The sequence below is a fragment of the Apteryx mantelli genome, chromosome 6 (genome assembly GCF_036417845.1).
Source record: "Apteryx mantelli isolate bAptMan1 chromosome 6, bAptMan1.hap1, whole genome shotgun sequence".
Taxonomy (NCBI): domain Eukaryota; kingdom Metazoa; phylum Chordata; class Aves; order Apterygiformes; family Apterygidae; genus Apteryx; species Apteryx mantelli.
The window spans coordinates 20,433,764-20,456,093 of record NC_089983.1 but is presented as its reverse complement, the minus strand read 5'-3'; the positions used below and the strand labels follow the sequence as shown (position 1 = coordinate 20,456,093).

At 36.5% G+C, this 22,330-nt stretch overlaps 1 protein-coding gene across 1 annotated transcript in view; it reads left to right on the top strand.

The window, feature by feature from the left end:
- Nucleotides 1-22,330, top strand: part of GULP1 (GULP PTB domain containing engulfment adaptor 1) — a 150,602-nt gene that overhangs the window by 83,993 nt on the left and 44,279 nt on the right. The window contains exons 4-5 of the mRNA XM_067298955.1: nt 10,290-10,351; nt 22,018-22,089. Coding sequence (XP_067155056.1) covers nt 10,290-10,351; nt 22,018-22,089 — 134 coding nt within the window. The remainder of the gene's footprint in view (nt 1-10,289; nt 10,352-22,017; nt 22,090-22,330) is intronic.

Sequence of the window (22,330 nt, the reverse complement as noted above, 5' to 3'; positions counted from 1 at the left end):
TAAATCAAAAGGTTCACGAATTACATTTCCATGCAATGGCTTTTTATGATTCTCGTTTATGGAAATACAGACAGATGCATTTAATGAGCAGGGTCTGACAAAACAGAAGAAAGCAATCAAAGGTTATAGGATGTAGTTTTATATGTATGGACTGGCTGTAAAGTGATCTTTAAATTTATTGTTGAGTTGAGCTACATTCCAGAGATCACAGAATGGTTGAGGTTGGAAGGGACCTCTGGAGATCATCCAGTCCAACCCCCCTGCTCAAGCAGGGTCACCTAGAGCACGTTACACAGGATCACATCCAGGCAGCTTCTGAATGTCTCCAAGAATGGAAACTGCACAACCTCTCTGGGCAGCCTGTTCCAGTGTTCGACCACCGTCACAATGAAGAAGTGTTCTTTTGCGTTCAAGTGAAACTTCCTGCATTTCAGTTTGTGCCCATTGCTTCTCGTCCTGTTGCTGGGCACCACTGAGAAGAGTCTAGCTCTGCTGCCTTTACAGCCTCCCTTCGGATACTAATATGCATTGATAAGATTTCCCCCTTTCCTCAGCCTTGTCTTCTCCAGGCTGAAGAGTCCCAGCTGTCTCAGCCTTTCCTCATAGGAGAGATGCTCCAGTCCCTTAATTATTTTAGTAGCCCAGTGCTGGACTTGCTCCAGTAGCTCCATGTCTGTCTTGTATTGGGGAGCCCAGTGCTGGACACAGCACTGCAGATGTGGCCTCACCAGGGCTGAGTAGAGAGGAAGGTTTATCACCTCCCTTGACCTGGTGGCAGTGCTCTTCCTAATGCAGCCCAGGATCCCATTGGCCACCTTTGCCACAAGGACACATTGCTGGCTCGTGATCAACTTGTTGTCAACCCTAGCAGGTCAGCCCCTAGCCTGTACGGGTGCATGGGGTTATTCCTCCCTAGGTGCAGGATTCTGCACTTCCCTTTGTTGAACTTCAGGAGGTTCCTCTTTGCCCAGCTCTCCAGGTCCCTCTGAATGGCAGGACAGCCCTCTGGTGCATCAGACGCTTCTCCCAGTCTTGTGTCCTCAGCAAACTTGCTGAAGGTGCACTGTCCCTTCGTCCAGGTCATTGATGAAGAAGTTGAACAATACTGGACCCAGTATTGACCCCTGGAGTACACTGCTAGCTACAGGCTTCCAACTAGACTTTGCACCACTGAGCACAACCCTCTGAGCTCTGCCTTTCAGCCAGTTTTCAATCCACCTCACTGTCTGCTCATCTGTCCTGTACTTCCTCAGCTTGTCTATGAGGATGTTACGGGAGACAGTGTCAAAAGCCTTGCTGAAGTCAAGGTAGACAACATCCATTGCTCTCCCATCACCTACCCAGCCAGTCATTCCATCATAGAAGGCTATCAGATTGGTTAAGTATGACTTCCCCTTGGTGAATCCATGCTGACTACTCCTGATCACTTTCTTGTCCTCCACATGCTTGGAGATGGCCTCCAGGATGAGCTGTTCCATCACTTTTCCAGGGATGGAGGTGAGGCTGACTGGCCTGTGGTTCCCTGGGTCCTCCTTCTTGCCCTTTTTGAAGATTGGAGTGACGTTGGCTTTCTTCCAGTCCTCAGGCACCTCTCCTGTTCTCCATGTTCTTTCAAAGATGGTTGAGAGTGGCTTAGCAATGACGTCCACCAGTTCCCCCAGCACTTGTGGGTGCATCCCATCAAGACCCATGGGCTTATGGATGTCAGGTTTTCCTAAATGATCTCTAACCTGATCCTCTTCAACCAAGGGAAAGTCTTCCTTTCTCTGCACTCTCTCTGTGGTCTCTAGGGTCTGGGGTTCCTGAGGGTTGGTCTTAGCAGTAAAGACTGAAGCAAAGAAGGCATTCAGTAACTCTGCCTTTTCTGTATCACTTGTCACCAGGGCCCCTGCCCCATTCAGTATCAGGCCCAGATTCTCCCTAGTCTTCCTTTTGTTACTGATGTATTTAAAGAAGCCCTTCTTGCTGTCCTTGACATCCCGTGCCAGATTTAATTCCAAATGGGATTTTTTTCAACTCCAAATGGGCTTTGACCTTCCTAGTCACATCCCTGCATATGTTGTGTTTCTTTTTTTTTTTTTTTTTTTTTTTTTTTTTTTTTTTGGATGAGTGGGCAATAGGTGAAGTCCTAAAAGAGTGAAGGGGATAAGTACTTCTAAAGGATATGTTTTATTTGCTGCAGAGTATGTTTCATATAGTGTTTTAAACAGCTATTGTGCTGTATTTCAACATTATCAATAATGGAAAACATGAAAAAACAATAGATGGTGATATACTCTGCAGATATATGAGTGGTTATTATCTTTCTCGTGGTCTTTATATATTTTTGTGATTATATTTTGTCCTTTCATAAAATCACTAATCACCTTCCAGAAAAAAAGAAAACCAGGTCTAAATTCCCTCCTTTCTCACCTTTCCCACTCTCCCCTCTCAAGGCTAATAATTGATGTCTGTATGATTTTTTTTAATAAAATTTTTTAGGAGCAAAATTTTAGTGGGTGGGAAAGGTTCATTTGTGTACCAAATATTTCTGTATTGTTTCAGTTAGTTTCACTTAGCTGTTTGACACAATAATCAGTTGTTATCTTAATACTTGGCCACTTAAGTGGCCAGTTCTGCAGTGTGTGTGTACATGAATGTGAGTATATATTTACTTAAACATTTTCCCTGGAGATCTAAAAAAATCTTCCCTAGCACAAAAATAAAGCAAATGGCGTCCATGGACTCTGAAGGCAGGGGGAACAGGTTTAGCTGGAATGAACTCTTTAGGAAAGAAAGAATTACAATATGTTTTTAGAGGAAGCATGGCTACAAATGAGAAGTATGTATTGGAAATTTTGTCTGTAGGATTCATGTTGGGTCTGCAGAGATAAGCCTGATTTTTCTTTTGATTTTTCATGTGGTTATTCTGCCTCTCTCTGGCTCTGAGTAGTATCATATTTCCTTCGGTGATGATAGGAGTTTGGCAGTATCTCCAAGAGGTCTAAATCTTCTGGCATTTTTATACATGACTGAATTTCTTTTCCCCAGTTGTTAATATGAGAGTAGGAGAACAGTATAATTTTCCACTGGCTATTTTATTCACATTATCTTCAGAGAGTGTTGCAGAAATAATGTTATCTATCCTCTGCTTAAAGAATATTGTAGGCAACTCAAACAATAAATCCATAAAATTTAATAACGATATTTACCAAAATAACTTTTCTTCTGCAGAACTTAAGAACATATGCAAACTCCTTGATCACAGAGCACTAAATACTTATTTTAGAACGGAAGCAACTGTTCCAAAGTCTTAACTTTCAGAGTCTTAAGCTTTTTCTGTTTCTTTCCCCTCTATTACAATTTCTACAGCATCATGATAAATGTTTTACACAGAGGTTTGCCAATGATATCTTTTGAGATCGACAAGCTAGTAAATTCTTGACACAGAATAGTTACTCATGTATGATATACAGTTGTTCAAGTGCATTATTGTAGAGCAACTTTTCCAAGCTAACAACCTAAATGATGCTGCATGAGTTGCACAGGTGCCCTCCTAGCTAACTGGATGTCTAATTAGAGACAGGATTTACTATTTTGTGTGAGCCCATGAGTTCAAGATGGACATAGGTTTTTTCAGCTTCAGTGTGACAACTTAGAAAATCTGTCAGTGAAAGGTCAGCTGATGCTCTTTTCAGAGAGAATAACACTTCTTAGAATTCAAATTCTTCAACTTCGTGTATTATTCTTTTGAATTGTTTTCATTCACTAGAATGAAAAATCATTGAAATTTTGACTGTGTACTGTACAACCGTACCTTGGTAGTAATCACAGTGGTTACCTTGCTTTCCTAGGACTTCTGGTCTTATAAAACTATTGATTAAACCCGGGAAAAATATTTTGTGAAATAAAGCCCATTAGAATCTTAAAAGCATGATGCTTGTATAGGTAAGCATGAAAGCTACAGATTTGCACATTGTAGTTGCTTAAAATGGTTGCTGCCACTCTCCTTTCTTTCCAGTTTGTTTGCATTTTAAAAAACATATTTTCAGTCTCACTGAAACTTTTCTATTATATCATTTAAATGTTGCTGAATTAGAAAAATTAAAATTCAGTTTTAACTTTTCTCTAGTTACTGAAACTGAAGCAGTTTTCCCAGTTGTGTTCCTTTTCTTCTGTTTTTGCCCAGCCAAACTGGCTCATGTAGTATTCTTACTTTGACAGTTTGATATTCTTCAAAAACTTACCATTTTTTTAAATTTTTGACAAGCTTCATTCATACTGTGCCAAATTTCTTTATACTGGAATATTTGAATAATTGACTTCTAAATCAAATGGTGGAGTTGGAAGATGATTTGTGCATACTTGCTAGTGAAGACTTGTGAAAATGTGGTTGCTTAAGTTATACTAGATCAATAATCTCTTCTTCAATTTCTTCAACTCAGTGCTTTTTGCAGAGGCACAGTGTAGCTCTTCTGGTAGCAATAAGACATAAGAGGTACAGGCTGAATAGCTCAAAATTTCCTTTTTCTCTTTAATTTAAGAAGCTGTGTTTCTTAGAAGTTCATAGTAACACCAACAATTAAGTGCAAAAGTAAGAGCTTGCTCGTCACTGATAACTTGCACTAATATATTATTTTGATCTTTCTTACATTTCTTAAGTGTCCTGAATATTAGCATCCTTGTCTTAATATGTAGTGTAAAATGCGTAGATTGTGCAGTGAGTGTTACTCTGAGGAAATGCAAATGATAGACTTTTTTTTTTGGTATTTTGTAACTATGCAAACCCAATGTTGCTTATAACATCGTTTTGTTATTTTAATAAGCAGCTATTTAAAACCATTCATAAAGTCCTGAATATTTTGAGGGAAGGACACAGGCTAAATGTTCTGGAGAAACCCACTCTGTTCTAGGAAGATAAGGCTTTCAGTGTCTTGGCTAAGAATGAGTATGTGTCTCCAAGGCACGTTTTATGCTTAACAAAAAAAAGCAAAGAAAGAAAAATAACAAAAAACCCTTTTGGATTATATATATTCCCTGGGATTGGCCTGTACATTTTCGGGGCAGAATTTGAATTATAATTTCAATTGCTTAATCATAGTAACCTGGTAATAACTTTAATAAATTGTTGTTATTGAACACACAGACTGTACTCTGTCTCTGTAGTTTATTCCTACAGAAAGTGATTGAGACAAACACTGTAGCTGAATTATAGAAGAACATGGGTAGATTTCTGACTGTTAATAATGTTTAGGTACAGCATCCAAATGAAAGTTTTGGTACCAAGCATTAAATCTCAGTGCTCAAGGTATCAGTATTGCTTGTAGTCAAGAAGACCTATTCTACCTTTGCGAAGCATTTTCTGACTAGCAAAAATGCAGTTTGTGAGAACCCACCTGTTTCTGCTGGAGCACAGGATAAAAGAAATGATTCAATGGGGTGGCAATTTTGGCATGTCTCTTTATGAAGGCTTTCTTTACTGTTTAAAAAAAATCTAGGAAAAGTGAAATAAATATATGTAAACACACTGAAGAAATAAGCTTTTTGTTTCTTGATCGTTAATACATAGATGCAGCACTGATCTTGCGGGATTCTCTCTTCTTCAAGTGACTAAGCTGATTCTCATATAAGATCTTTCTTTTCATAGAAAATCTTGTAAAACAGGAGAAAGACTAGCTCCAAAATCTCTTCTATTAGCAAGGAAAACATCTATTGATATCAAAGGGATTTTGCTTCAGTAGAAAATAAAAAGCTTTAGTTCTTCTGGAATTGATTGTATTTTCACTGTAACACTTAAAGGGTATTCAAATCAGAGTCTTATGTTCCCTGTGCAGTATATTAAATGTAATGGCCACTCAGACTTATGATTTGATAAATGCTTTGAGAACAGGGTTAAGCAGAACCACTTGTCACATGCAGTAATTAATGGTGAGTGTGGGATTTCGGGAAGCTGACTTAAAGTTGCCCTATTAAGCAGGGTTTCACTATTTAGAAAAAATAGTTCAACTATGCCTCTCTGCTACATCAATTCTATAATATTTAAGGGCAATAAGTAACATGGAGAGGAAGGTATCTCAAAGGGGGAACAACTTTTCAGCACTGTTATTGCCTTCCTTTTTGCTAGATGAATGATCAGTTGCGGCTGTTCTCTAAGGTAATGTCATCATTCACTAATTCAAAGAGCAGCACAGTTCTGGATCCCTCATGAAGTCCCAAAGCGTGTTGACTTCAGTATATGATTTGTGTGCACGTTCCATGAATGTGGCCCCTTACCCCACTCTCCACCACCACCCAGGCTTCTGCAGTGACTCAAACCAGTGCTTCCTGGCTCCAAATAATCTGGTGCACTGAGCACTTGATGTGAAATGCCGATTTTAAAAGGACCTTTCTGTTATAATGGAAAGGAGCTGGCATGATTCAGAGGGGTCTAGAAAGGACTGAGGTCTCAATTCTGATTACAGTTAATCCTCTTACCATGAAAGTGCCCAACCTCTCCCCTCCTTGCAATCCATCTCTCAAACCATGTGTCTTCAAAATGTTAATTTTATGCACTTCTCCTACTGGTCTTAGCAGACTAGTATACTGGCAGAGGGCAAAACCTGAGGAGCCTTTCACCCAAATAGTTCTCTTGAAAAATAGATTGAATGCTGTCCTGCTGCTATAGGGAATCTCAAAGTCTATACTGCATATTTAGCATGTGTTGTATTTGAGAAGATGTTGCATGTAAGCTAAAGGATTGCTGACTCTCTTAAGCGGGGCTGTGACTTACCCTGTGCACTTGAATTCCCAACACTGATCCCTTTTCCCTCCTTTTCTCCCCCACATCGGCAGTAGGTTTGGCAAAAGCCCACCATATGCTCAGGGATTGGCCTCCTAGAACTTCTCATTCGAGCCATAATCCTACTTACATTTTAATGGTCTTTGGATGGTTCAGACTCATAATTCTCATAATACTTATCTGGGCACTTACTTGAGCTTCCATGCAAGTATTAAATGCAAGGCAACATAAGTTAAGAGCTTCAGACAAGGTCTAAAATATCTGTAGTTTTCATGAGGTGTGATAGCACAAGTCTCTTCACTTTCTACTTTCATTATTTTAGATGCATGCATTTGTCAGTTTTATTTAGGCTTTTAAGGTGTTTTTTTTTTTAGGACTTGCTGTATTTCTTATTTGTGAAGTGTCTAGATCTTTCTGCTGTATAACCAACAAAATAATAATGTGGACTGTGGTTTTCATTGTGTTTCATAGTAGGTTTTCATATTTTGTTTATTGCTTCAGAATGAATAATTTAGTAAACCATGAAAATCCATTTAAAATTAACTTTAGAAGCGAGGGATAAAACAAATAGCAAGCTGCATTTACCTCAGCTATTTAAATGAATACCTTTTTTATGGGTTTTCTTTTTTCATAGTTTTCAGGTTGGTTTGCAAAACCTTTTCTGAAATCTGGTATTTACTAACTGCTATGGAATCAAACTAACTCTAAGCAGTATTTCAGACAGCTGTTGAAAGATAATGGCATGAGTCCAAAATCAGAGCTTACAGTTCAGCAGGAGAAACTGGTAACACAAACTTCTCTATAATACCCGCATTATTTTTTGCATATCTTCACTATGAATGTGAATTTTTCCTCTCATTGATTTTGTTTAGTGTTAAAGAGTTTTTTTCAAAAATGCCACCATCCTTTCAACTGTTACCTGCTTCTAGTGAATGGGCTTCTAACATCAATGGAAAACTTACAACCTGTGTCACAGTGTCTGCTGATTTGTATGTGCGTGTTGGAAATGCTTCTTGCTGACTCAGGGTTTTAATCAATGGCATGAGTCTTCAAAGAATCCAGGCATCTTTTTGGTGCTCTGGTGACTTACTGATTTCTTCTTCCTTTTGAGCTGACAGCATCCATGCATATTTCCTTATCTGCTCTGAATTAGGTGCCAACATTCATGGTACTGCTTTTCTAACAGTGTTACTTCCTCACTGCAATCTCTGTTGTTGTTGTAGCATTACAGTTTGAGGTTGGTAGGCAAGTGGATGGCTTCACAAAAACTTATGTGGTAAAGCTTTGTATCTAGTAATAATAGCAGAACGATAACCAGCTGCTTAATTAAGACCAGCCTTTCAGATTTGGCCCCCAAATTAAATAGCATCTTTTTTTTCAGCTTTGAACTTGCCCTGCTTGGGGATGGGAAGAAGGGAGAAGGAAACATTTTCAAAGCATAGTTAACTTCATTGGTACCCATCTACTCATTTATCTGCCTATAAAAATGATACAGCCCTATTGTTTGTGCTGGTGCTAGTTAATAAAGTGAGTGGGGGATGTTTTTGGGTTTTTTTGGTTTTTGTTTAAACTGAAAATACTAATTTGGAGCACTTTTACTACTGAATTTTTACTACTGAAAATTTTTACTACTGAAAGTAGCTGAAAATTCAGAAATATGCCAGTATCCTGTTGAAGCTAGTAAACAGTTGAGGTATAAGAGATGGGGCATTTAAACGCTTTCATCAGCAAGGTGCAGGCATATTTCCAAGCTGAAATTTCCTCTGTGTAGGTCTTTGCTCTGCTGGAGTAAGCAGAGGAGTAACAGAGGAGTCCTGTCATATGTGACTGCTTCCTCTGCATCTGGGTCTTTCAGTCAAGCCTGGTGACTGCTTTGTCTTTCTGACTTTCAGTAGTGCAATGACTTGAAATATAATGCTTACACTTATTTTTGGGGTTGTCAGGCTTTATTTTAAGATTCCTAATTCACACTGACTGTCATTTTTTGTTCTGCATAACCTTAACTTTCTATATTGTACTCTATACTGAGACTAGGCTTCAGTTCTGAATATATTTTGGGATACTAGTTCCATTCTTAGTTCCAGTATTCCAATCACAAGCCACAACCGGAAGAGAGAAGGGCCATTTCAGTGCATAAGCATACTCCTGGGTGTCTCTGAATGGAGAAATCATGCTTCCTTAATTAACAAGTGCCAATATCACTCTTCAGTGATGGAGCTGAACATTTTGTCATATAGAGTGAAATTTGCTTAAAGAAGAAAAATCTCCTCCTCCAGCTTTGGAGTTTTGATCCTGTTACGATGGTGACTGTGGTGACTACCTTGTTTTACAGGTTTCTTGCTTCTTGTATATTCGAAAATTTAGTTGTTGGTTTAGTGTCAATAAACTTTGCAGCTTTTGCTCTTGATGAGTCCAAAGAAATTAAGTGGACTGAATTTTATGCATCACTGAGAAAATAGTTAATAACTGCTATATTGCAACTCCCATTAAAGGCAATATCCAAGGGTAGAATTTTGCTTTAAGCTATTGTGCTGTTACTTAATTCCATAAAGTTACAGGTTCTGTGACTTTAATTCATTCTAATTAAAACAGAAGTCTCATGTTAAAAATCCTATTCCCTATTGAATGTGTAGAATATAAAATACAGTCCTGTGTTGTAGAATCTCTCCTGCAGTTGGTAATATGCTTTAGTTTTTGGGTCTTCATACATCTTTTTCTTAAGTTTCTTCATTTGAAAGTTTTGTTTTTGTTTTTGTTTTTTTACAGGGTTTCTGAACTTCTGATACAAATAAGATATTTCTAATATTTAGAATTCCATCTTATATTATTCATTTTAAATGATCATTAAAAAGAAAGGAGGAAGATGTATTCCAAAAATAGTAAACTCATGATGTCGCCATATAAAATGCACAGAGGGAAAAGTAAGATGATAGTGTGGTCTTCTGAGATGTGAAAATCATTAAAGGAACATATGAAAATTTATTTGGGATATATAATGAAAGATTATATAAGATCTAAATTTCTGAATCATTTACCGCAATCTGACTTTCTTCTGTTTAGCTATGGAAAGAATGGGGTTGTTTTTCTGTTCATTTTCACTTTGATTTTTTCCAAAATAATTTCCTTTCTCCTTAAATCTCTTAATTTATCCCCCCCCCCAAAAAAAAAAACCATAAAATGTCATTAGAAGGGCAACACGCAGTCAGTACTTTAACCAACAGAATGGTTCAGAATGTATTGACATGAGGCAGAAACAGCAAACAGCCTTAGACCAATAAATATATTCAAGAGGGAGGAACTGGAATTCTTGTGGTAAATCAAGTCAGTTAAAATGGGAAATGTGCCCAAGAGAAGTAACCAAGTTGTTTCATGTAAAAGTTTGAGAAGTTGTAAGATGGTGCCTTTCCTTCCCGCCCCAATAACTGCTTCAGACAGATAAATATCTGAATAAAATTAGGATGGTTGATGCTTTTGGATAGATGTTATATTTAACTGGATAATCTATTCAGTGCTTCTTTTTGCTTTTCTATAGACAAAACATGGATGCACACTCCTGAAGCCTTATCAAAGCATTATATTCCCTATAATGCAAAGGTAAGAAAATATGAAGTTCTTTTGTCCTCTTACCTTTAGAACACAGTGCATTCTGTCCTGCTTTTCATTTCAAAATTGCGGAGACATGAATTTGCTAAATGAAGTGGCGAGGAAAAAACTAAGTAATGGGTGTTTTGCAGATGAAAAACCTCTGTTTCCTAAATGATAGCCAAGTTATTCTTGTTCCATCTGAATTATTTTGTAGTTTTCTAGAAAGCATTCCTGTTCTGCTCGATGCTCTGTTTTCCTTTAGTGGATGCCAAGTAGATGTAAATTCTAAGTGCAAAGGAAAGTAGAATCAGGCTGCTTACAGTATCACAAAAATTAAAAGCAACGGCATAAACTTCTTTTGAACAATAGCAAAGGCAATGAATAAATATCTTTGTCTGCTTGGTATATTGAAATATCAAGTATTTGGAAATATGGTAGAATGGTAATGGGATTTTTGCACAGTGAAATCAGAAGTCTCTCTGGTGCTTTCTCATCCCAGTTACAATGCAGTTCTACAGCAGTATTTTAGTCTAATGACATCTGTTCATAGGAAGTGCATCTTCCTGAATTTAGAAACTTAGAATGCTCTGCTTAAAAGGAGGAGGGAACACTCTAACCAAAATAACTGAGTGAACTGAGTAATCAGCAATTATTTACAATTAAAGTGGGAGTCTATTTCAATAGGATTCTGCCATGCTCTGTTCTGGATAAAACTCTCTGTATTTTATCCTGTGATTGGTATTTTTTAAATATAAAATTAAAATTTTGTTCACAGACTAGGGCTCAGTTTTTTATACTGGTATTCCCTGCTGTTCTGTTTGCAGTTTTCCTTTAGCTTAGCATTGCCACACTGAGCAAGCATTTGTAGTGGAAACTTGAACCTCGTTCTGCTAGTTGCCAAGTGAACATGTTTTTTTTTTCTTTATGCTCTCAAAGTGAATTTTTGACCGAAGGATGTATTACTTTTTAACTGCATAACCTTGCCAGAAACCTTGGCTTTTATATTGTAACTTTTGAGAGGGAGGAATATTTGCTGGAGTGATTGTTCCATCTATTTTAAGAGCAAACTGAAGCTATGATTCCTATTGGTGTAGCTACAGAGCAATATCAGTTGCTTTGTGGTCTTTAAAGAGGAAAAAAGTAACCTCCCTCATCTTTTTCCTCTCATTTTGTTTCTTGAGTGCAGGTGGAGCATGTCTCATGAATAGGTGTCAGTACAGGTACAAAGAAAAATTTTTTTAGAATAGAGGAGACAGCGATAGGATGATGATAACCATAGAAACAACAGCATCAACTAGTGGGGGAGAGGAGAAGGGGTGGGAAATTCCTATCTAAAGGAAGTCTGTTTTCAGATTTTTTACAAAGTCTATCAATCCAAAAAACAGTCTTTTTTCTGGGCTAATGTATGCCCAGATGTCTGTCTTAATTCTGCTACTGTTTAGTGTGAATTCTGACCTCCCAGGAACTCCTAGACCTTGCTATTGCCTCAAGTTCTGTCCGAATACTCCCAGGAAGCTGCAATGTACTGCAGCAGATGTTTAAATAAAGGTTGCACATTTTTCCCTTTGGATCAGGGTGGAAAATTATTATTCAGAACTGTCAGTTATTTGATTTGTTCTTCTAAAGCAAGCAAAAAACTTCTTAGCTTCGCAACCAGAATGTGCAGGGTTTCAGGATGTCCACGTAGGCTTTTTATTAAGATCTGGAATAAATTTGCACAGCTTTTTGTGAGGTTAGTTTTGTTATGTCTGCATATGCCAGCTAAGTAATCTGTTGGCTCTAAATGAAGTTTCCATCTCAATTCTCAAGTACTGCTTTCATTAGATTTTTGCGATATTTTTCTTTTTAAGATGAGAACATATATACATTAATACTTTAGTTGGTTTTTGTAACATTCTGATTTTTAACTAAATATCCAACTAATTTCACATACTGTAACTAGATTGTGAAATAACAATTAACTCAGGAAGCATCTACAGAGCCAATATTTATGAAGACTCATTGATGTTTTTCAAATGTTTGTAGATATTGCTCCACTCTAGAATTCCATGATACTCTATTTGTACAGCTTTTGTATTTGTTCAGATGAAAAGGCAACACTTTTCCATCTGATTTATTTCACAACATAATTACGTGAGTGAAGAATAATAAAGATGGACTGTCCAGAAAATCAAATCTTTATAATCTTAATAATAAAACTTTGTGATGGAAAGCAATACCAAAGGAGTTCTTTTTGCATGGGCAAGTTAACTGTAATCTGCTACATAGTTTTTTGAATGGAAATTACTTTGGGTGAAAAATGTTCTCTCTTCCTATTTATAAGACCCCCAAAGCATCTTTCTGATGCTAATCTTTACTTCTGTGATGATCAGAAAATGAGTTTGCTAAAAACTGGAAAAGGTGTTTTGTTTACTTCTTTCCTGAAGACTGTTTTTTTAAGAATTAAAGAAAGCTTGTTGATAAAATGCAGTTCATGAGTTGACTGATGTCTTATAAAGACCAAACCTAACCAAGCCAATTGGAAACTAATGGAAGTCTGCAATTTTCAGAATTGGCCCCCTTTTGTACAAATTGGAGAGGACTTTTTAATACAGAGTTAGTAATATCTTGTACTTTTTAGGACATGAGTCACCGGGATGATTTATGACAATATCCTTTTTGTAAGACAACGTGGGCAGAATTGTTTCTTCTGGAAGTACAGTCCAGGATCCATGAGTCCCATTAGGAGTTCCCTTAAGCAAAAAAGAATCATGAATCTCTCTCTCCTTTCCAGCATACCCTGTCTGCATGGCATTTGCTGTTCTGAAATTCACTGTTTCTCAAGATGGTTAGGCCTATAATTTTTGGTGTAAGGTTTAAATGGGTATAATTGGTATAATTTTGGTGCTAGTAAATAGTTATAATTAATGATAAGTAATTTAATTGTAATTTACTACTTAAATATAATTTAATTTTAATAATCAATAAATAATTGGTACTTTTTTGTATAAGATTTGGTTTTGGGTTTTTTTGGCATTGCTAATATCCCCAGTCTTGGTCTTGCTGCTGCTGCTGCTAAGCCTCCACATGTTCCACTGTTCTCTAGAGGTGAGATCTGGACCTACTGAAGTGAGAATTTTGCCATCAATTTCTTTGTGGTTCCATACTTTTATAGAGTATATTACTCCAACTGAAAGCATATTTGTCACATAAATGATCTTTTTGGAAAAAATAATTATAACCTTGATAGAAGTGACCATTTTATCAAATATGGAGATACAGGAGTCACTTAGATATAATAGCTTGGGAATTTTCACCTAACAAGCTTTTTTCTCTGTTACCAGGATATAAAGTTTTTAAGGGAAATCAAAATTTCTGTCATCTTTTTTGTAATGTTCCACAACTAAGAACAGATGTTTGTATTTTTTTTATACTGCAGGAAAAAAGTTGTCTTTTGCCTTAATTCTTAGATTTTATTTTAGGCCATTTTTTCCCAAGGGGGGGAAAAAGCATAATCAAAATGTGTCTTTATAATGGAATTTGACTGCCTTAGAAATGGACTGGTTGTTGTTGCCAGATAACTGCTACAACCCTGAGGGGTGTGTTTCTGCTATTAGCAAGTTACTACTGGCCAAAGCAGCAGTAAGTTTATTATGTCTTTGTAGTATATTACAGATATATTCTTCCAAGGCTCTTTATGTAGTTGCTTGGCTATTTCCAGACTTATGTTGCATTTCCACATGCTCATCTTTCCATTTTGCAGATCAGAGGTTCTGCAGCACAGTCTGGTGTTGATGTTGGCTCTAATACGCTGCCGAATTGGTAGCTTTGACCTACACCAAGCCCAAGGAGCTGCTATTGTGCATAACACAATGACACACTAAACCCTGGCATGGCATCATCCTCTTGCCACTCAGGGCTAATAAAAACTACAGAGGGTTTCAAAAACTTCTGAAATGATGCAAAACTATTTAGTATAGTTCGTATAATGTTTCGTTTCTTCTTTCTCCTGTCTGTAGGGGTGAAAAATGAGCAAATAGAGCGCCATGTGCTTTAGTAAAATATTTTTAGTAGCTTGTAGTGAAGATACTGATTTCTCAGTCAGTTTAAGGGGGATGTGGGATAACAGAATATTGGTTACATTTTTGTAATACATTATAAACTGCAACTGAAAGGCAAAACAGTAGCTTTTGATCTAGTCTCCAGAGCTCTCATGTTTTGTGTAGACCTCAGGTTCTACTTATGATTCCTTGATCCCTTCAGAAACTACATTTCACTTGAAGTGTCTAAATACTTCACTTACAAGTATGAAACAGATTTACAATGCAAATAAGAAATGGAACCTGTAATTTCATGGAGGGAAGAAAAATACAGAAAAAAAATAGAAAATAGAAAAAATAAATCACACCAATTAATGTGTATGCAATGTAGGCACTTAATCTCTCAGATCATTTCTGATTAATTCACTATTAATTCAAATTTGCTATAGTAAAGCAGGATAGGATAGAGCCCCTTCAGGTAGTCTGAGTTTGTTGTTGGTGGTGCTTAATGAATTGTATAAACTTCTAGGGGTTAATCATTTAGCAGCACTACTTGCTTGCAGGCACTGCATGTTGCGTATCAGTGCCTTAGCAGTAAGCCACAAGTGAGAGGCCTGCTGTTTTCCCTCTGTTAGTTGTTTGGGGGGAAGACTGGTACAACAGTTCCTTGTACTCACTTGGCTTGTGAGCTTTTCTTCTCTGGCACTACTACTCCTTTTCAGTTCAAATAATCGAAGCACCCAGACCCGTTGCTGTTCTCCCTGCCCCTTCTTTTGTTTAACCACAAGATAGCCTCTTCCTCTTTATCTTCCGTAGATGCATAGTTACTCTGATTTTTACTTGACTACCCCAGTCAAATCTTCTCTGAAATTTCTGAAGATGCTCTGTGAAACAGTAACTCAGGAAGATACTACTGGTGATATCTACATAAGACTAGCAATACATTTAATGTAATAGATGCTGTTTAGGAAGTAATTTTTAGGAGCAAGGAAAAAATGGTAGTTTTTGTTAGAAAGCACTGAGAGTTTCTTGGCCACTTATGTCAAAGTACCATTATTAATTCATGTGAATGTAGTATATTTATTTAAGCACATTCTTGTAGATTATTCATGTGAGTGTACAGACTCAGCATTTTTTCCCCTGTTGAAGTTGTTTTGCTAAGAAAATGTTAGGCTTATTCTTTTTTCAGATGTAATGGTTTTCAGTATAGGAACTGCAGTTTAAGAAACAGAATAATAAAAATAATTCACACTTCATGTTCCAGTCTCCTTTGGTACACCTAAGTACATATATCTGTCCTGTAGTTACTATCTCTTGTGTAGGATTTATTTATAAAAAAGTACTTGTTTACATACTGAGGTAGTTGTAATACTAGAATTTAAAGAACAGATGACCATCTGTGGTAATGATACTTAAAGTTCAGATTGTGTTCAAAATTTTCATGATATGAAAAAAATACTGAAAGTGCTATTAAATTTCCAGTGTGCTGCGATTAAACTACTAGCTCTGCAGTCATGATTATTTTTCCATGTGTGTTACTTTTTCTCAATTTGACAATCAAATGTTTCTATGAATCAAAAATTAAAATAAGAATAATTTATTTTAATCTATAGTACAGGTAAGATTCACAATATATAGACAGAGGCACAGCCACCTTAAAATAGGCAATTTCAGATTTCAGCCTCAGCTGTAGTCTGTGATCTGTCCTTTTCCAGGCAAATCAGAAATACCTCACAAGGACCATGAATATGGTCCAGCAGGGTGACATTGGTCAACAGTATGCTCATTTGAGTTATCTCTTGCTAGTTTAGTTCTCCTAAAATTTCCAGAAGGTAACAAAGAAATTTTACAGGAGGCTCTGCAGAGTTGATGAATAGTAATGGAGAAACAGAAGATAGTAATTCAGTGCCATTGTTTTAAACCAGGTTGGGTGAATGAAGATGGTGCCTTTGGATTACCCACAGAGATCTCCTGTTGCAATAAATGGAGCTGACAAATGCTCTTGCAAGAAGAAAAAAAAAAAAAAAAAAACTTTTCCTGTGTGTAAATGCCAGAATTTGAAGCAGATTGTGTTCAACTTGAAATCCAGAGGATAAAGTTCAGAAGTGTGTTGATTTTGACATTAATAGTTTTAATATTCTCCATTCTATCCAATCTCTGAGCAAAGGATTCTTGCATGTGAAGGGTGATGTGCAGCACACATGAAGAAAAAGTGCTGTCCAAAAATTCAAGTGTCCCAGTCACATCCTGGGAAATTATGATAAAGAATGGTTTTCCTCCAGAGATAACTTTGCTCACACTACCTTCTTGCCTGCCTCTTTGCCCCTGCTGTTTTTCCTTTCATAAGAAATATATCTGAAATTGTTGTGTTTATATATCAACTATTGGAAGTTCACCTGTACGTAAAAGGAAAACAGGCCTGCAGTATGGTGTACTTCTTATAGTAACATCACTATCATTGTGCACTGTTAAAATCTTCATCTTTAAGCCTTTTCCCCATCTGTATTTCTAAGAATTTTCTAAAAAATTACCAGAACTTGCAGCTTCTTGCTCAGAGCTGGAGTACCCCTAAAGGATATTCATATTACCCTTCTGCTGCTGCCTGCTTGCCTCCACTGAGCAGTGATGTCCACAGCTTGCTCAAACTAGCAGTGAGCTGTTAACTCCAGCTAACAAGTCGGCAGAGCAGAGCCAGTCTTTCCTCATCCAGCTGTCTGAGGAGGAAGCAAGTCTTGCATGTAGCTGAATTTTATTCCGTTTCCCTGTGGCTAAAATCTGGGTAGTTCTTAGGGTTAGCTGATAATTGTGTATGCAATGGCAAAGCAGCGTGCTCCCCCCAGCCCCATTATAATCTTTGGATTCACTCTGACACATCTTCAGGGCATGATATAGCTCAAGATGTGCTTCTGAAGTGCTGTGTAGTTTTATGGTCTGAAGAAATACTGAATGTTTTTCTTGTACAACTGGTATTTTCTATAGTGAGAGTCCTGACAAGATAAGCTTTATTACCTTTTCTGCTTTTTTTCCTCTATTCCAGCCTGTTCTTATCTTCCTCATAGAGGTACTAGCTGTATCTCTTAATGTTATTTTACCTTTAGGGCTAGGTTTTTTTTTTCTGAGAACAACTCTGACAGTTTTGCTATCTGATTTGTTTTAATCCTTCTTGCTTGTCCTTTGTTTTTAACCTTGTTGCTCTCATTTGAACAGCAGTCTTACCTGGGAGAGGCAGTTATTTTTCAAGGTGTGGCTATGCAAGTGTGGCTCCCCAGTGGGTAAAAATCCAAGTATTTATGTACTCTGGCAAAAATCTGTAGAGAACCAAGGTGGTTGGTGAGAGATTTTCACTGTAGGGAGGAGAAGGTGAGAAGGGGCCCAAAAGTATTTTATAGTCCATACTGTACTCTTCCTGTTCAGTTGATGGAGAAGACTCACATATGCAAGGCTGAACAAAAAACACTGATGTCTTAAGATGTGATTAACAGGTTAGATATTTGTCCATCTATTTTCTGCATAGATTCAAAACTGATTCCACTTTTCTTTTTCATCATTCTGTTTTTTATTATAGAGTGTCATTCTTCTGATGTTATGAGAATGGGTATATTTGTCTTCCTTTCATCAGTGAATCAAAATCCCTCCAACTTCTGCTGTAGAAGGAGCTAGTTTATCAAATTTTGGCAGCAGCTATCCAGTAATTTTACATTGCTTTTTTCCTTTCTTTATTGTGTGGATTTACTAAGTAGTCCTTATTCTATATTTCCTATTTAAATTTGCATAAAGGAGAACTTTCAATGTTCAGGGATTTCAGAGCCATACAGAAGTTTTTTTGTTTTGTTTTGTTTTGTTTTTTTAAGAGATAGAAATGTGCTGACAAAAGAACAGATGTTGTTATATTGTTAAAATATCCTACACTGCTCTCTACTGGAAGAGTGGAAGTCCAAGAATTATGTTAACTGTAGGACTAGTATTAGCTCAACTCTTAAGAACCATTTTATATGGTTATTATACTATTATATAACAGAAAGCCTTCTACAATGAATGTTTACAGTCTTCATCTCACAGCCTTGCTGGATTCCTGATAAATACTTATTTTTGTGTGTGCGCAAGCTCATGTGAGAGATAAACAGAGATTTGGTACTCAAAAGGCTTTGATGAAATGGCCATCTCCATTTCACAAGGATGATGAATTAGTTGTTCATTCTTTACTGTAGGAGTCGAGAGCTGAACAGCATCCATTGTGTTAGGGATAATACAAACAGAGCCTTTTATCCCTTTGAGTTTGTCATCAAAAGTCTCTTTGACAAATATATTTGTGTTTGTTTAGCTTAACTATTAGGAGTAATGCCATAGTAATTGGTACCTAATATTAAGCAAAGTATGATGACTGGGCAGATGAAATAAAAAGGAGGATTGTAGAGAACAGATGAAATGGCAATAAAAAGACGCCAGTTAATGTCAGCTATATGTTAAAACTCTACCATCATTATTGTATTGTAATTAGAAAATAAATTATCTTGATTGAAATTCTGTTAATACTTTGGCCAAAAATAAATCTAATAAATATATCCAGAATATTTTTCTCTCTGTTGCTGTTTTTTCTATTTATTGTTTATTGTTATGGTTTATCTGAAAAACAAATGAGAAGGTTAGCTTATGAAATGTAAGAAGCATTGTAATAACCAGTTATAACTAAAATTTGAGCTTACCTGAATAAAACAGAATTGCATTTAACAAAGATATAAATAAGTTTCAAATACAAACAATTTAACCCATGGCATGATTTCATCATCTCTGAGTAATATTGACATTTATGCTACAAATTGTCTTTTGTATTTATAGAATACATTTTCCCATGCTGTATACTTTAAACATAAGCTCTGATTACACACCCAGTACAAGATTGCTGAGTCCAATAAAAATTGCAGACCAATGCAAAATGTCAAAACCAATACTCATCTGGAAAGCACTGCACTGCAAATGATTGGTAGAATTCTGGTTAGTTAATATAAGCTCCATAAATACTGATGTAATACTCATGATGTTTCCATATACTTCAGGTCCTTGTTCTGGGTTTTTTTTTGGTAATGTTTTTAGTAATCCCAGTTCATGTGTGTTTTTTCAGGTTTTGTCAGATAGTCATTTAATCTTGTGCTTTCAGTAGTTCACCTTTGTTTTTAGATATCTATTCCCCCTACAAATACCCTGTAAGTGGCAGGGATATGCATGAAAAACACTAAATAAATGATGATTTCTAATTCTGAGTGTATTATGGGTTTAAAAATTCAGCAAAATTTAACAGTGGCCCAGCTGTGGCAGAAGCTTCATTTGGTGCTTACATCTTTTTAGGCAGCAAAGTTAATCAGTGGGAGATACAAGCCCACGGGAAAACAGTATCTCTGGAAGTTGCCAGTCATAGAAAGACTGGTCTGCTGCTTGGGTTTATTGGCTGAAGTGAAGAGACTTGCTTTCATCTTGCTCATGCATCAGATCAGAGGGACATATCTGAGGGGGAAGGGGAGGGGAAACGATTCTATCGCTTTTTAGACATATTTTGCTCTCTCAGACCTCTTAGTTGTCTAACTCATCCGGATGCAAGTAAGCAAATACAAAATTTACAGGAGCCCTGTGCCCTTCTGGAAAAGGGGCTGGAGGTGAGACAGCATGTCCTGAGGCAACCAAAAGGGTACTTGACACAAATACACACCAAGTCTGGGTGCTAAATTTATATAGGAATAAAATTGCTTGGGTATTGGGAAGTAACAAGCTGCTTAGATCGATAATGCCTCTGGAGCTGCAAGTTTCAAAAATATACAAATATTAGGAAGCAAGTATGGATGGAAGGATGCTCAACCATCTTCCACCTTGCTGTGGACAGCAGTGGCCTCTGTTCGTTTAAGCCTTGTGCACATCTGCAGCTGCCACTGCCTGTATTTATGCAAGATCACTGTACTGGACATAATGTACTAATGCAACAACCCTGGCCTTGACACAAACCCTGCAGCAAATATACTTTTACCTCTCTTGTTGTGGCAAGTGTGGTGTATAAATACTCATGTACACAGGTATCTGATATTACTAGCATTCCTCTTACGTTCTCATCTGTCCTTATTTTCTTTCTTTCCTGTCCATATGTGTTTTTGTTTTTGCTTTCCTCCCATGTGTTTGCTCACAAACATTCATTCACCTTTCCCTTTTTCTGACACATGGAATATCCGTGAATCATTCTTCTTTATCTATATGCATTTTCTGCAGCTGTCACTTTTCTAAGAAAGAATGTGGCCTTTTCTTAAAGTCATTGGAGATGTTGCATGAATGGAAACAAATCGGTATAAGGTTTCTGCTTCATTATTAAAAAAAAACCCCTTGGTCTCCTAGCTGGAGAATTACAACAATAGAGAGCATTGACAACAGATGTGCCTGTATCACTGTATTTTGATCTACATGCTGTTGCATTCAAGATGGCACATCGTATTTCAGATGTCAGTAGCAAATTTATAATGTGACTATTATTTATTGGTAGAGCTGCAAAGTTTCTTTGCAAGTGTACAGCTAGAGCACACTAACTATAGTAAGCACATTATGTAGTTTTAATAAAATTGAAAACTTCAATTATAATGTCGAAAGCTTCTGTAGCTTGGCAAACTTACAAGTTGCTTTTGAAATTGCTAAGACTTAAAAATTATATGTACCTCTGTGCATCATGTTGGTGGAGGCAAATGAAAAGCCAATACTTGAGAGGAAAGTTGCTTTTTCTTCCTATAAAGAAGCGATTGAGATAGCATGTGCATTGCTAATTGCATCATTTATTTTTCAGATTTTTTTCCTTTTAAAGTTCATTTTGCTCTTTTTTGCTAGTATTATGTTGGCATATACAAGTAAGTGGTATGACTAAATCAACTGTACCTCAGAAATCAGGCAGGCAATCCATAATTTCTTAATGTATTACACAAACATGCAATTTAGGCAGTATTATTACACCTTTTTATAAATGTATACTAGAAAACAAGCAAAACTGTACAAAAGAACGTAAAGGCATTTTCAGTGTACAAATAAAAAAGAAAGGATGAGGTTCTCTTAAAATATTATGCTCTGTATATTAATAGGTATATGTTTGGTGTTCATTAGAACCTTACTTAGCAAAAAATATAATTTCTAGTAGAAATTCTTATTTTTAGGTAAATTGGAGCCTGTTTCCTTTAAATATATGAAGTTACTGTACTGAGTAGAATAAGGTCTTTTTGCACCACAGTATGTAAGTTTTACTAACCTAGTCCAAACCACTGATACATGTTGATTCATTGGAAATGCATCACTCACTTTTTGTATTTTTTCATTATTTTCTAAAAGACATATTACCAAAATAACAGTGCCTGAATGGAAAAAGGTGCTTAACCTGTAATCCATAGACTTGTATGGGATCAAAATAAAATAGTCTTAAAAACTGCTTTCAGGAACTTTGATGTTTGTCTAAATGGAATTTATTTTTCATCACTCTCTAGATTGGAAACAGCTATGTGAAGATTTGTTCTTTAATAACAAAATTATTGAAATGGTTGCCTTTCCAAAATATTATTTGTAAATATTTGGAAAATGAGTACTTGAGTTGGTTACATCTTTCAGTGTGTAACTTCTTATTTCTCACAAATTACATCTTTTCAGTTTCTTGGCAGTACGGAAGTGGAGCAGCCTAAAGGCACAGAAGTTGTAAGAGATGCTGTTAGAAAATTAAAGGTAAGGAAGCATTTGTAAATTTGTAATGAAACAGAACATATTTTTATCCTCTTTCACAGATAACCCACAAGAAAACAAGTGTTTCCAGATAAATGCATAAGAGTTCTAGAAGCAGTTGCTTCTACTAATCTCTTCACAGGCACATAGTCACTTCTCTATTGTGTCTCTATTATCAGATGTTCTTTTTGTTGTACAAATATTTCATTGTCTCCTAGATTACACTGTCATTTCTGGTATAAAA